Below are 15,648 nucleotides of genomic sequence, written 5' to 3' on the forward strand. Positions count from 1 at the left end.
CTAACCAGGCAACTCCACTATGCAGAACTACTCTTACTGTCTCAGTCAGCACATAACAAGAAAACATTTCTGTCCACTCATATTCACTAGTTCCTCAATGCAAAATTGGAACTGAAAAACAGAAAAAGCAGCACTCCACCATGCAATGCGCTTAAAATCGGGTTCATAATAATGGCAAAAAGTAATTATTGTTGTATTTATGGGAATGATTCACCCAAGCCCCCATACAGTACTGGTACAACATACTTCTGGCTATGGAAAATGTGCTAAGCACAAAAAACAGAAGGGCATCAGGTGACAGTTGACATCCATGAATCATGTCATCAAGTCCATCCACAGCATCCTATGAACTCATCATACCGATAAACCTGACACAAACAAGCTGCCTTGGAGCCATAACTGCCAGTGTCACAAGAGTGGAGATCCTTGACCGGATCAACAGAAGTAATCACTGCTTGTGCAGAAATGCAGTTTCAGATGAGTCAACTTCACACATTAGTGTCCAGGTTAACAGGCACAATGTGGGAACTGGAATGAATGGAACAGACTACACCTTTCACCATCTTCTCACCTAACATAACACCAGTGCAATTGCTTCTTTGGGTTATGTGTCTACAGAACCTCAGTAGCTGATTTAGAGACATAGGAAACCCAAATAAGTGATGTGACCATCACTGTTTTTCATATGCCACCATATACTTTTATATTATAAATTAAGCCCACCCTAACGTTAGGTTCCATGATCTTTAATGTTTCAGATCCTACATTAAATGGCTCTACAGTTACTCATTTCCCAAAACTTTTCAGAGATGCCATATTAGTATTTTCAGTGGTAAGATATTACAAAGTATGTGTTATGCAGTAAAAGCCAAAGGCATCATATTTATATAAACTTTAATGAAAAGTCATATATTGTTTCAAATTTATTAGGGGGACAGGCATGAAGGTTGTGTCACCTGGTGAACTTCCTGCCAGCCCTGCAGATCCTGTGCTCCAATTGCAGCTCTGTCATGAAGCAATCCCTCACACAGCATAGGGTCTGTGCGACATGTCACGGCCAAGTACAGAGGAGTCAGACCCTTGGCATCCTTGTAATTTGGCGATGCCCCAAGCTCCAGCAGAGTGGTGACAGCCTCCAAGTTGTTGCGCTCTACTGAGCGATGCATGGCAGTGGCACCATCCCGTGTGCGGTAGTCCAGCAAGGCCCCTCCATTCACCAATGCAATCAGCACTTTGCTTGGCTTCTTGATGCTGGTGGCAAGTGTGAGAGGAGTTTCTGCACACAAGAACAGAAGCGTAATTTCAGCTTTTGGGTTTCAGCCATGTGGTTTAATTCCAGTGTCGTGACAACCACTGCAGTCACCATCTTCAAAGTGAAAAAGGTGAACGGATTTTGATAGAGCTCATTTTTCCAATACATTTTCAATATTAGAGTAAGATGTAAATCACCGTATAGGTATACCTAGTTTATTTCCTTGTATTGATTACAACACTCCCTCCTGCCTGTCTCATGACAGTGTAACCTTCAAGATTCACACCCATTTAATAGACAGCACAACCTATTCACCACCTCTCTTTTGACACTGGAGCCCCCAGAGTTTTGTATCTGTTTGGCAGACACCACTAGTTGCTCAACACCGTCTTGTGACAGGGGTATCTCCAGAATTCTATACTTGTTTGGTAGGAAGCACAACTTACCCACTCCATTTCATGACAGTGGAAGCTCCCAAGTTTTAGATCTGATTGCTAGACAGCATGGAACTACTCACTGCTGTCTCATGACAGCGAAATATCCAGCATTCCATATTTGGTACAGAGCACAACCTGCTTACAGACTGTCCCATGAGGGCAAAGATATCAGCACTCTATAGCTATTTGGCAGACAACACAACACTACTCACCACCTGTCTCATGACAATGGAAATTTGGGTCAAGCCCTTTTGAGCACATCTTGGTGATCTTCTCAACCTGGCCATTGGCTACATAGTCAAGGAGGCGGCGCAGATTGGCACGTGTATGCAGAGCCTTCAGCTGCTTCTCATCCCGGTTCAGCATCTTGTACACACGCCGCTTGTACTTGAGCTGCAACAAGATTGACTGCATTTCAAACATCAATGCATATATCCGACTCTTTTGTGTAGGCATGTGTGGGAATGATGTTCAGTTCATGAGATAAGAATGAGGATTTCCTCTAGTAGACACATTTCTTCACTCTAATAACTTATAACACTAACCACTTGTTCACAGTGCACTAAACTGTGCTGTCATATTTACCTGAATGGAAATGATTCTCAATGCAAGATGACCCTGCACTAGGCAGCACGTCTGTGCAGAAAAAAATGATTGCATGTATTAATTTCGTATGTCACTACCAGTATGTGGGGTGAGACATTACAAAACAAATTATACATTAATCTTACTGAGTTAGCATCCTTCTTGAAGATGTCAGCCTTTACTTGGCTTCACCAGTGTCACTATGTTCACCATTTCTCTTGTCTGTCTCAGCTTCAGTCTCTTTGCAATTCCCAACTCATGTCTCACATTCACTGCTCACACACGCATGTACCTGCCAACATTCCCAGCCTCTTCCTCAGCCTGCCTTCAATCCATTTCCTCACACATACAGCAGTTTTTCAGCACTCTGACCATCACTTCTCGAGATCTGTTGGCACAGTGACTCTACACTGGGCCCCTTCACTGACCAAGTAGTGTCAAAACATGATGCCCTGACAAGAGCAATTCTGAATACAATTGGTTCAAATTATTCTTGAAAAGCTTATTCATTAGAACATGTAATTATGAAGTGATCCCTCCAGGTATGATCACAAGGTCAGTATCCATTTTATGAATCATGAGTCTGGCATCCAGTGTTAAATGATGTTCAAATACTTCCAGCACAAATATACCTTGTTTTCTCAACAGTAACCTTGGTCTTCTCTTCTAGACAAATTGTGACCAGTCCATAGCCCATTTCTTCATCACCTCTCAGTGTGACCCACAATCATGAGTCCCATAAGAAGCTAAGCCTCAGGCATGGTCTTTCACAGTCTGATACAACATAAAGTAGTTGTTTTGTGCCATCTACCTGCTCCATCCATATTACAGTCAGCATCATTTTTTCCACTGCCTGACATTTGTATGACAACAAAGTTTGTTCCTGCATCACTAATTGTGTAACTGGATGTCATTTCAAAATACACTGGAATTTCATGGACATTGCCTCAAAGCGTGATGGTAACTTTTTGCAAAGCGTCACTTTAAACAAAACCCATTCCTCCTCATTATTTTTACACACCAACCTGAGGTGAACTTAGAATTTCTTCCTCTTGTTGAATGGTGATGTTGCACAAAACTGACACACAATTGTCTCTGAACCTGTACAAATGATAATTTTCATGTTGAGGCTCAACTTGTCATTTCCACCTTCAGATGACTGCCTCGGGAGGCACCGTGTTATCTTGCACTTCACGGTTGTTTGTTTAATCTGCACCTTCTAAGTACAAATAATAACTGTGGCACCTGATACCTTCTGACGCATTATTTCCTTTCCCATGGACACTTCTTTTCTTGAAATGATCCACCGCTTTTCTGTTTGTGAGGCACTCACATTACAGCAGAATCTGGTGATGTCATAAACAAGGAAATTACCACTTCTGTTTCATAACTCTGATGGCACTTCTGGCAACCTTGTGGCAGCTCATGGCATCTGGCCTTGAAACACATTTGTCTCTGTTTTTTGCTTGCTACTCTCATAGAAATGAAACTGAAGACTAGTGATTTGTTGTGCAGACTGTGTCATGAGAACACTAAAGGCTTAACACAGATTAAAACGTCTTTTATGTATACATGTATGCAGGAGTGTCAGTAAATAGGTCACAAATGGATATAAAATGTAAAACATGTGATATTCAAACCTGGGAAAAACATTTACTTCTCGACATATCCTCCACCAACACTGATACACTTCTTCCATTGCTTTACATGTGTGTTGAAACCTGTAGCACAAAAGTCTTCTGATTGTTGTCTCTGCCACTTCTGCACCGCCATTTCAACCTCATCATCAGCAGCAGCAAAACGTTTACCACCAAGGCTGAACTGTTTTACTCAACAAACATTTTCCACCATAAACAGGAAACATTTCTTTATGAATATCCTTTACACTGAATCCATTTTCCTACAAAAAAAAAACGCACAACAGAATTCTGATCTTCGGTAGTATACCTCTCAAGCACAGTCCCCATTTGACTACTAAATCCAGCCTCTGAACATGCACATGCATGTCTGCTACCTATACTCTCATGAAGTTGGGCTGTGCTGGTACCTAGTGATACACACAGAAAACCTATTACATCCATTACAGCTGTTTTACTACTATTTGTGACCTATTTACTGACTCTACCTCATATATATATATATATATATTTATTTATTTATATATATATATAGACACACACACAGCATTCAAAATCATGACGGCCTGTAGATCTGTACCCTCTATATCTTTTAAGGGGGAAAGACTCAGCTTCCTTTCAGGCAAATATTGTATCAATCCTTTAGACAAGACATGAGCCTGATACACAAAGAAAAAGAGCAGTCAGAAAATTCTCAAAGTCTGAGAATGGAAAATTAATCTTTGAATTGAGACTGAGAGTTCTTTTATCTCAACGGAATCTTGAGAATCTGAGACTCACACATGCCTACTTTTGTAGTTTTCCTCAGTCCCTCCACATGTATGTTGGGACAGTAACACAAAACAAGCCGCAATCAATACATCTCCATGATTATCATAGTTTATCTTTCAATGTAGTTCAAACACCAGCAAATAAAATTTCACCTTGATAATCGCACATTACAACAACAGACCATTCCCCCACTGTGGCTTTCATTCAGAATGGAAGAAGTTGTATTTTGGCTTAAAATTTTCTGGGACAATTGAATCCATTGGTTTATTTTCCACATAATGGACATTTGACTTTTGACCACAACAGTCCTATGGCTTCCTTCTTTACAGGCAACAAGTAGATAATATAATTTGTCCCTAAGCTCTTTGTTAAGTGTGGTTAGTACAGTAAAAGGTTGCCTCTCCCATTACCATAACACAACACATCTCTCAACCGATGCTTGAGAATAACTGAATCCGCTCTACAACACCCTTAACTGCTTTTGCAATGCAGTCATTCTACTGGTTCACCACAGAAGTTGAAACTGGTTTACATTAAAAACTCTACATTTTGCCCAAATAATGTATACATGTGCATTATGATGCTTATTTGCCTATACAGCATCAACTGGCCCGTCCTTGTAACACAGATGGAATGACCTTTCCTTGAGATAGGGACTGCATTTTTATACAGAGTGATCACAACTTCAGTCATAACTTGTATCTGGAATCATTCCAAGTCACAAATGTCATATAAACACAAGTCCCATTATAAATTGATGAGTTGGTTGAAGCCCGAAGGTCGCGGGTTCAAGTCCGTATGAGGTCATTGGATTTTTTTCAATTGACCTAATCCTTCCAGCGGCACTATCGCCCTGGGGTTCACTCAGCCTCTAACAGAAATCAGTACCAGGAATTAATTAAATAATTTTCCTGGGGAGCAAAGCGCGGCCAGCGCGTAAGGCTGACAACCTTACCGCCATCTTTGAGCCGACTGACTAGGAAATGTGGGACCCTCAATGTCACACAACTCTATGGGCCTTCACGGCCTGGTACAGTGATAGCTTTACTTTTTTTATTAATTTCTCATTACTGGAACAGTAAGAAAATAAAAATAAGTGGACAAGTATTTACATAAGGTTTTCACTGCTGAATTTGCTGTGACTGTTCAAAATGACCACCCTCAGTCGCAATACAAGTGTTTAGCTCACATCACTTCATGAGGAGAGCCCTGTATAGCAGCTGTAGGATCTAAAACACAATGGAGCAGTGGATGTCAAGTTCTTGGGGTTCTGCTCTACATATAAAAGGAGTCAGGATAGCTCAGTCCGTATAGAGACAGGCCACAGACAGGCTGGTCCAAATTCGATTCCCGGCAGTGCAAAATTTTTCTCCGTTCCACAGTGTCCAGGCTGACTCTGGGGCCCACCTAGCCTCCTACCCAAAGTGGCAGAGGCATGAAGCTGACCACTCACCTCCATCTACTGTCAAGGTCAAGACAGGTGGAGCTATACTTCCACTCCCCCATATATTTTCATATGACTATTCAAGACTGCTATTGTAGCAGGAGCTACTAATGATAGGGCATGATCTGCTGTACTGAGCCTGGACTGACAGAGGCCCTGTATACAAGGGGGGACCCAAAAATAACCGGAAATGACCTGTTGTGCGCGCATGCTTTGTAGTTACGAGTTGTGCTGATAGGTGGTGTTAGCTGGGGGTCTCCTGCGACTGTTAGTGAGCTGGCGTCAGTCTGAGTTAAGTGGTTTGTCTGTGGTGTTCTGTTGTATGCATTCCTGTTTCAACCCTTTGGCGATTAGTGAGATGACCGACCAGAAGGAACAAAGAGTGTGCGTGAAATTGATGAAGATCGTTGAAAGACCATTGACCAACTTTCTGAGGAAACGAACATCTTATGGAGCACGGTCCAGCAAATTTTAACCGAAGGTTTGCACATGAGACGGGTGTCTGCAAAATTTGTTCCTCGCTTGCTCGGAGATGACCAAAGAGAAAACCGCGTGAATGTTTGCCGCGACTTGAAGAGTGAAGTGCAGTTTTCCCTAACAGAAAGCAAAATTTCACGCACGCTCTTTGTTCCTTCTGGTCGGCCATCTCACTAATCGCCAAAGGGTTGAAACAGGAACGCACACAACAGAGCACCACAGACAAACCACTTAACTCAGACTGATGCCAGCTCACTAACAGTCGCGGGAGACCCCCAGCTAACACCACCTAGCAGCATAACTCATAACTACAAAGCATGCGCGCGCAACAGGTCGTTTCCGGTTATTTTTGGGTCCCCCTTCGTATATTGTATATACATACATTTAATAACATGTAAAATGTATTTTGTATATACTGACAACTAACTTATTACTGCTGATTGTGACTCTGACCCTTCCTCTCATCAGAGAAAGCGCCCCACATCATCAAACCTGCAACTGTCTAACAGTAATAAAAATCTTGTCTTAAGCCCCAGATGGGTGTTTTATTCCAAGACTGACCATAACATAACTTTGACTTTGACACTGAAGGCAGTTAGAAGAGTAGGAGGCTGTTGTGGTACAGTCGCCAGCCAGTAAAAACATGAGCACAGAAGCGGAGGACATTGCTGGGATCTGCCACCAGGCAATGACTGGTGAAGACACAGCAGTCTGTGAAGACTTAAGTGTGTGCTGTAGTGAATTGCAGAGTGTGAAGTAGCAATAGCGCTACAGCTACTTGCTGTTATGAGTTGTGTGTATAAGCATTAAACAAATCCAATTACCAATCCACACTTCATCTGCAGTCACTCATACACGTGACAATATTAAGAAGGTGAAGATTATGCCTTGCTTGCACAGATAAATTATGTAACATGCAACTCATTCACCATAAATAACTGAGTTAATAAATAAAATATCTACTGAAGAAAATGTTGTTGATTTGGATTGGTAGAATAGCTTCAAATGCGCAGTTTCTCTGGTTGCCTAAGTTATTTGTTGTTGCATTAACCTGGGAGGACTTAAAATGTTCTACCAGAGCTGAAACATCAATTCAAACACCAATTATACTTGTCAGAAATAAAAAGTAGCACATCTACCACTGAACTGTATACATCAACTCTTAAGGTAAAACCAAGCATGAGAATATCGGCAAACGTGTTTCCAGAAAAACAAAAGCACTGAGCATATCTACTGTTCTCCTGCCTGCATAACATGTAGTGTCATTCTACCAAGTCCAATAGTCTCCTTTTAATTTCCAGTAAGAAGCAGAACTGCATAATAATGGACCAACTCTTTTGTTAAAAAGTAATTGGCCTATGAGTGTACAAATTACAGTTCGTCATGTGAGAACCACATACCTCCAAATAACCAACAGGTCCACTGAACGGATAGTCTCCAAGACGCCGTTCCTCATCCAGGAACTTGCCAGCTTTACCATTCACAGGAGGGCAGAAGAGGCCATAGTTGAAGCTCTCCTTCAGTTCCTGTAACACGCCAACCAATGCTTACGTCCAGCAGTTCCAGAGACAAGAAATGTCACATTAAGCCCAATTTTATAAACAATTGTGTACAATCAATTCAATGCCAACTCCTAGCACTGGACATATTCCTGTTCCAGGTGCATCACTTCCCATCATGATTCCCAAACAAATTTCCATCACCTGCTAGTTCAGTGCCATTCCTATCCCATTTTACCTCCTGCACTCGCACTAAATGTAACTTATACTTTGTTATTTCTCTTGCAACTAATGTCAATGAACATGACCTACAGAGACTCCTTACATTTCATATACCAAATTTCATGTTCATTTTCCGTTACTTAAGTTGTTCCAGTAATTTGTCCTAGTCAAAGGCTCTGCACATCATTTTGCAACAGGCTGATTTTTTTACAGTGACAGATTGTTAGCCATGCCCAACTCCAAGTTGGAGGATTACCCATTAACGATTGTCCATAACTGCTAATTCAATATATTTGTGGCTACTTTCAATATGTACAGACCCTCCATCAATGTCAAGATGAAAACACAGATGAGCAAAAACACCAGTGCCATTTATTTTTAAAACACTGATATAGAAAGTCAGTCACTACGGTTTTTTTTTGAGGGGGGGGGGTGAACTTTCCGAAGACCAGTGAGCCATGGTCCAGGAACTGCCTCTCGACTGGCTGTCATACACACAATGTAAACACGTCCTCCTATCACTGAGAACGTTGGTTTATATGGCCCACATGCAGTTAGTCCTGCCGCTAAATCAGCGATCACGCGATGTGTGCGGTCAGCATTCTGCTACCGTGTTTTACAACCGAATCCACGGATCTGTGCGCTCACACTTCGGCCGTTTTCACCCGTTGCCCCTACTTAAGTACATATTCTTCGGGTTTCCAAGGCGCCTTAACGATGTATTCCAAGCAAAACACGCTCACTTCGATTGCAGGCATAATTTTTGGGGGCCCATACACATATGAGTCTAGGTCGCGAGTCCGACTCGACTCGGCTCGGGTTCCAATGAGCCAAACTCGTCCGTGTGTAAATCGCCACGCTCATGTGTGTGTAGTGAAATTAATCCGAGCCCGACTCCTCGCCGAGCCGGACTCGTACGTGTATGGGCCGCCTTACGGCCCATCTCTGCTTAAAATGTAAATCGCAAGGTGTTACCTTGAATCCTTAGTAGCAGAGATTCATAATTCATGTACAGCATCATGTTATCAAACAGGTAACCGTTCATGAGCATTACACTACAGCAATGTTACAATATCATTTCTTCGTCAGCGTAATTTGCTGTATATGCTATATTAGGCAGATGGACTGCAATGAATCAGTAAAGGATAAATTCTTTTAAACATTTAAAACGAAATAAGCTCAGTATTTAAATGAACTACATATAACACGAAACGCTAAACATAAATGTACACTCATGGATTTAGAGTTATTGCATTAGCCTTAAAACTGAAACCAAAAAGTTTTAGTAATAGAACATGCTAAAATGATAAAATTCTGGTTTCTGTTCTAGTAGAAGTTCAAAATACAAAATTTATCTGACGAAACTCATAGAACGTCACTGAAGGAAGCATAACATATCATCATATGGCACAACGCATATTGCAGAGTCAACATTGCTGTGGACCCCAGTCAGAATGTTGCATCACTTAAGCAATGTGCTGAATTCCTTTCTTTGCCCTCGCTACACGTAACTCCTTACGACATGTGCACTGTTGTGTACAGACACGTACGTTTTTCCTCCTAATCTAATGGTACTCCGGAACTTTAATGTAGCAAATGTAATGAATTCCAATCAATAACTTATATTCAACATACATATTTAATTTTCCTTTGCTCATCATAGGGTCCATGATGGGAGCACTAATGAACAAGTTCGCTGGATCAATTCGTGGCGAAGCTTTTTTTTTTTTATTATTAAAGATTCGCTTAGTGGGGGTGGAGTCCAACTGGGTCCACTCAGCACGGCGGCCATTGATTGGCCTATTGTAGCCTGACCAGGGTGATTATGATGATGGTGAATTTGGTGGAATGAAGATTAGCAGGGGAAACTGAAGTACTCGGGGAAAACCCGCACCAGCGCCACTTTGTCTACCACAAATCCCACTTGATCAGACCCGGGATCGAACCCGGGCCGCGTCGGTGGGAAGCCAGCTACTAACCGCTTGAGCTATGGCGCGGCCTTGCGAAGTACCCTTACCAAACAGCTTGTGAAACTAACGATAATACTGTACTTACTGATTGCCATATTGAAGCAAATAGGTATCTGGTTTCAAAATAGCAGTCACGCATAATTTATCACCGTAATCAAAATGACCTCCCGGAATACAAGGGAAACGTGAGCAAGCTGCATCTGCGGTAACGAATTTGAAGGACCCTGGTCTGCATTCCGCCTGACCTGAACAATAATTTTAGCGCCCTTCCTTCCGCACTATACCCTCTGAAATTGTATTCTCTAATTCTTTGGCCGGGCTTTGTCATTTTTAAATGGTCAACCGAGAGAAGTGAACCTTCATATTGTCAGAAATTTCAATCCCTTACAGGCAAATAAATTTTATAATTTCTTAGCGAAATTTAACCGCTCCAGTACATTTATGCAGCATAAGTGATTCCATTTTCTTGTAAATAATGGATTTAGATTTATTTCAGAGGCTAAAGCAACTTCACAAATACGCGGTCTGTAAGCCACAGCTGGGGTGAAACCCTCGCAAAAAAGCACCGCTGTTAACAGGCCCCTTCTTTTCACAGTTCTGAACAACATATTCCCAAATGAACACATTAAAATACTATGTATCTCAGAGCCCTGTTTACATTTCTTATTCCTGTCATTCAATGTAAAGTTGCCCCTACATTTAATCACCATGACATGACTTATATGAGAATGGAGGTACGGCTGCACATATTCTTAACCTCATGGACGTGAGTGACAGTTTTACGCTTCGCAAAAAAGGTTAATTTTTTAATCTGAAACCGTACAAATAACAAACTCGATATAAATTAATTATAACAGTGATAACGGGTTAATATTTTAGTTAAGGAAGGAACTTCCTGGGACTCCCAGACTGGCAACAACGTGAAACTGACAGTTCACCTTGGCTAATACCTAGGTTAAGAATGCGTGGAGCTGTATGTCTGCTTCGTCATACGCCTTTAGATTATTTCATTACGCTGTAATTAAGTGTGAGTGCCGTACTGCATTTCCTTCCTAGAATGTTGCGGCAGTACACCAAATGACAAACAGACTGGGGTTTCTTCATTAACCAGTCCTCGAATATAAACAGCTGAGTCAGGGCTTTGACGGGATATCAGGATTCGACTGACGACAGAGCTCACCAATGGGTACCATGGACTCCTTTCCTGGTGGTAAAGGTGTAAACACATGGAACATATCGCTAACTGGCATCTGATGTGTGGACACATCTGTCCAAAAGAATATATATAACATTTTTCGTTCACATTAAAGCACGAAACTTCAATGTATGAGGCTTACGGTTCACATTAGTTTAAAATTTCAATATTAATATCTACAGATGCACATTAATGGATACCGAAATGCCTCTGACACAATGCAATCTGGCTTGTTACATAAATTATCTAATTTAGAATTTTCGACCAGTATAATCAAGCTTGTTAGGTCCTTTCTTCCGGCGAGAAAATTCAAAGTTTTGGTCGAAAATGAAATGTCTACGCCAAGGTAAATACAGGATGAGATGCCACAAAGTTCTAACCCGTCCCTCACATTGCACATTAGGTGCATAAATTATGCGCCCCAAGTCTCAGGTGTTTTACCCAGCCCTATCTGCTAATGGCACCGTTATACATGTGCCCGTAAATGATTGATACACTTTCGGGGATAAAATACAAGGAAACTACAAAGCATACCCACATATAACCGGTATCAGTGGAAAGTCAAATTCTCGGATTTCAAAATTGGTGGTATATCTCCATATTAACTGTATTTACCTCCAGGCTCGGCAATTATCAGATATGACGTCTCCCACAGAGAACAGCTTTTGCGTGATTAAGTACGCGAAAACGAATTTGTACACCAGTGTTCAGCGAGCCATGTGACTTCTTTCTGTGGAGTTATGCAAAGGAACAAGTGTTCGTGCCAGCTCTACCACTGGATACTATTGAAATGAAGTTCAGAATTACCGCAGCTGTGGAGACGATTGACAGGAACATGTCAGAAAGAGTATGGGATCAACTGGATTAGAGACTGCACATTTTTCGGGTCATGAATGGAGCTCATATTGAGCATCTTTAGGATATATAAAACCTGCAGATTTTGGCATTCAAATGGCACTAGTTGCAACTTTATAGCTGTATACCTTGGTACAACAACTTAAAAATGTATCAACCATTTACTGACACCCTGTATATGCATCAAATCGCAAAGAGCGTTGCATTCTCAGAAAGCTGTAGCACCACATCAGTTCAACGGAAACGTGTTGTGAGCACTGGAACACAACAATGAAGGTAAGACCCAAGTCATATATTTTTCCCACAAGTACAGCAACTAAGGCTCGTCTTACGCCGAAAGAGCTAAACAACGCATTCGTAAAGTACATATCGATTTAATATTCGATATAAGAATTTCATGGAAATTAGACCTGGAAAGGATCGAATCCACGGCCTTAAGGACAAATATTAAGGTATATTCCATATTCAAAATTGGGCGACAAAGGGCTGACATTAAACTAGCAACTGAGTAGGTCCAAAAAGACATATTCTTGCCCAGCCTGAGAATCTGAGGCAGACACACAGCTATTCCAATTACAGCGCCTGCAAGAAAATGTTGTCTCCACTACTGGCAATTTGCAAGGGGTACAGCAGTTCCCGAATTGCTGAAGGCTTAAGATCCGTTGTATACATGATAAAACCTAGATCTCTAGGCTATGTGTATTGTACCTACAGGACTTTGTAAAGAAATGTATAGTACATTATGCGGCTGACTATGACTAAGACTTCAGAGAACTGATAGATCCATCCTCTTGTCAGAGAGGACGCTCCACGACGACTATGGCTCTAACAGACGGACTGGAGAATTAAAATGTGGTTATGGGCCCAAAAAAAGGAGCTCAACACCAAGACGGACCGTTTGAATGACTGATGACTGTCAGTCGTAAAGTAGTGCAGTGCAGTACGGTGCAGAGAAGTACTGTGATGGACTACGTGCAGTGGCCGCTGTGAATTCATGAGCGACAGAGAAACGATGTCGAGCGCTTCTATGGATACGGAGATTGAGCAATAATTGCTCCATACGCCGATGTTACAATAATGTCTTAATACGTGCGTATCAAGCCTCCACTTAGGTTACCCGGTTAATTTCTGATTAGAGCTCTCGAGCACGATTTTACTGAACTGCTCTATTATACGGACATCTTCTAGGTTCCTGCTTTCAGTTGAAAAGCCTTCAGATTGTTCATAAACTGATTCATACTCCACGACAATTACTGATTACACTGTGCATATCCACCAGTGGCGGCTCGTAAGCGTCTCAACAGGTGGGCCCAAACCAAATAAAATTTACACCCCCTTTCGAAAGCCCATATTTATGGAAAGAGGTGAAATTTTTGTGCTCATGTTTGTTACTACTCTTGTGACATCGTTGGCCAAGCACCTTACCCATCCTTGTAACAACACAAGCAGTGTGTAGTAAACGGTCTTTATTTATTGCGGTCTCGTTGGGTTACCGCTCAATCTCCGGATTGAAAAGCACTTACGTCTTTAATGTGCAAAATTTCTTGTTTGCCGCTAAAATGCGGTTTCTCACGAACTTTCATCCGTACTGACATCACCGGGCCGGTCGCTGCGACATGAACAGACGCTCTTTATTATTATTGCTAGTGGGGTGGGACTAAGTCCCTTGTACTGCGGCCACTTCTGGCCTATTGTACCAGCCCCTGATGATAGGTGAGGGTGATTGTGGAGCAATTGGTGGAATGAAGATCGGCAGGGGAAACCGAAGTACTCGGAAAAAACCTGCCCCAGCGCCAATTTGTCCACCACAAATCCCACTTGACCAGACCCGGGATCGAACCCAGGCCGCCGCGGTGGGAAGCCAGCGACTAACCGCTTGAGCTATGGCGCGGCCTCACGCTCTTGCTTAGTCGCATACAAACAAAAAAGAAACCAAGAAACCTAAATAAGGTGCGAACACGTGCTCCTCCGAAGAAACATTCAGTGCCTGCAGGGGGAAGGAAAAATCAGATGTTTGCACAAGTGGAGAGCCACGAGTAAATCCGGAAACATACGAGGGTCGGCACCCGACAGGACCACCCTGTTGTTCAGGGGAGAAGCGTGACAAGTGCCAGGAGCCTTCCTTAGCAAGTGCAAGAAACTTACATAGTAAAGTGAGCTAACGTTAAGACCCGTGTGGCAAGGCCTGCCATGAAGTTCTTACAAGCCAGGCGACAACTCTGAGGAATTTAAGAGTATTTTCGCACTGCTGTGAATTCCTAACATCATACTTTTATACAATGAAACTGGTTTGTATGTGTAAACGATTATAAATTCGTTATCGGAACTCGCATACATTTTATACTCCAGTAAAAAAGTAAATAAAAAAAGTAAAGCTATCCCTGTAACAAGCCATGAAGGCCCATAGGGTTGTCAGACGTTGAGGGTCCCACACTATCTAGACAATCGGCTCAAAGATGGCGGTAATGTATTCAGCCTTACGCGCCGGTCGCTCTTTACTCCCCAGGAAAATTATTTAATTAATTCCTGGTACTCATTTCTGTTAGAGGCCGAGTCAACCCCAGGACCTTAGTGCGGCTAGAAGTATTAGGCAAATTGAAAAAAATCCAATGACCTCATCGGGACTTGAACCCGCGTCCTTCCGGCTTGTATCATAGCCCCTCAACCAACTACGCTACCGTGTGACCCTTTCTACTCCAGTACTTAAGAGAAATTTCTCAGCTTTCGTAAATCTCATCGCAAAGCTTTTACCCTTCTACAACCCAAAGGTTCAACACGGGCCGCCAGTACTAGTTCCATCCTTACAGTCCAATGTACAGCACATCCGCATATTATCATCTACATCGAAGATATGCAGTCTCGATATTGACAGTACAAATCGACGCCCTGTAGTCTCCATACTGACAGTATACATAGACGCCCTGTAGTCTCGATTCTGACAGTATACATCGACGCTATGTAGTCTCGATACTGACAATACACATAGACGCCCTGTAGTCTCGATACTGACAGTATGCATAGACGCCCTGTACTCTCGATACTGAGAGTATACATAGACGCCCTGTAGTCTCCGTACTGACAGTACACATTGACGCCCTGTAGTCTCGATACTGACAGTATACATAGACGCCCTGTAGTCTCGATTCTGACAGTATGCATAGACGCCCTGTAGTCTCCGTACTGACAGTACACATTGACGCCCTGTAGTCTCGATACTGAGAGTATACATCGACGCCCTGTAGTCTCGATACTGACAGTATACATCGACGCTATGTAGTCTCGATACTGACAATACACATAGACG

General features: G+C 42.2%; 1 protein-coding gene across 6 annotated transcripts in view; it reads right to left on the reverse strand.

Annotated features, from left to right (window-relative positions):
- The window catches only part of LOC111863756 (SH3 and multiple ankyrin repeat domains protein 3), a 111,760-nt gene that overhangs the window by 36,592 nt on the left and 59,520 nt on the right, over positions 1 to 15,648 (reverse strand). For all 6 annotated transcript variants that reach the window (XM_023850380.2, XM_023850381.2, XM_023850376.2 and 3 more), the window contains 3 exons: positions 8,004 to 8,129; positions 1,902 to 2,082; positions 957 to 1,276 (listed from right to left, as the gene is read on the reverse strand). In XM_023850380.2, coding sequence (XP_023706148.1) covers positions 957 to 1,276; positions 1,902 to 2,082; positions 8,004 to 8,129 — 627 coding nt within the window. The remainder of the gene's footprint in view (positions 1 to 956; positions 1,277 to 1,901; positions 2,083 to 8,003; positions 8,130 to 15,648) is intronic.

The sequence above is a fragment of the Cryptotermes secundus genome, unplaced genomic scaffold (genome assembly GCF_002891405.2).
Source record: "Cryptotermes secundus unplaced genomic scaffold, Csec_1.0 scaffold572, whole genome shotgun sequence".
Lineage (NCBI taxonomy): Eukaryota > Metazoa > Arthropoda > Insecta > Blattodea > Kalotermitidae > Cryptotermes > Cryptotermes secundus.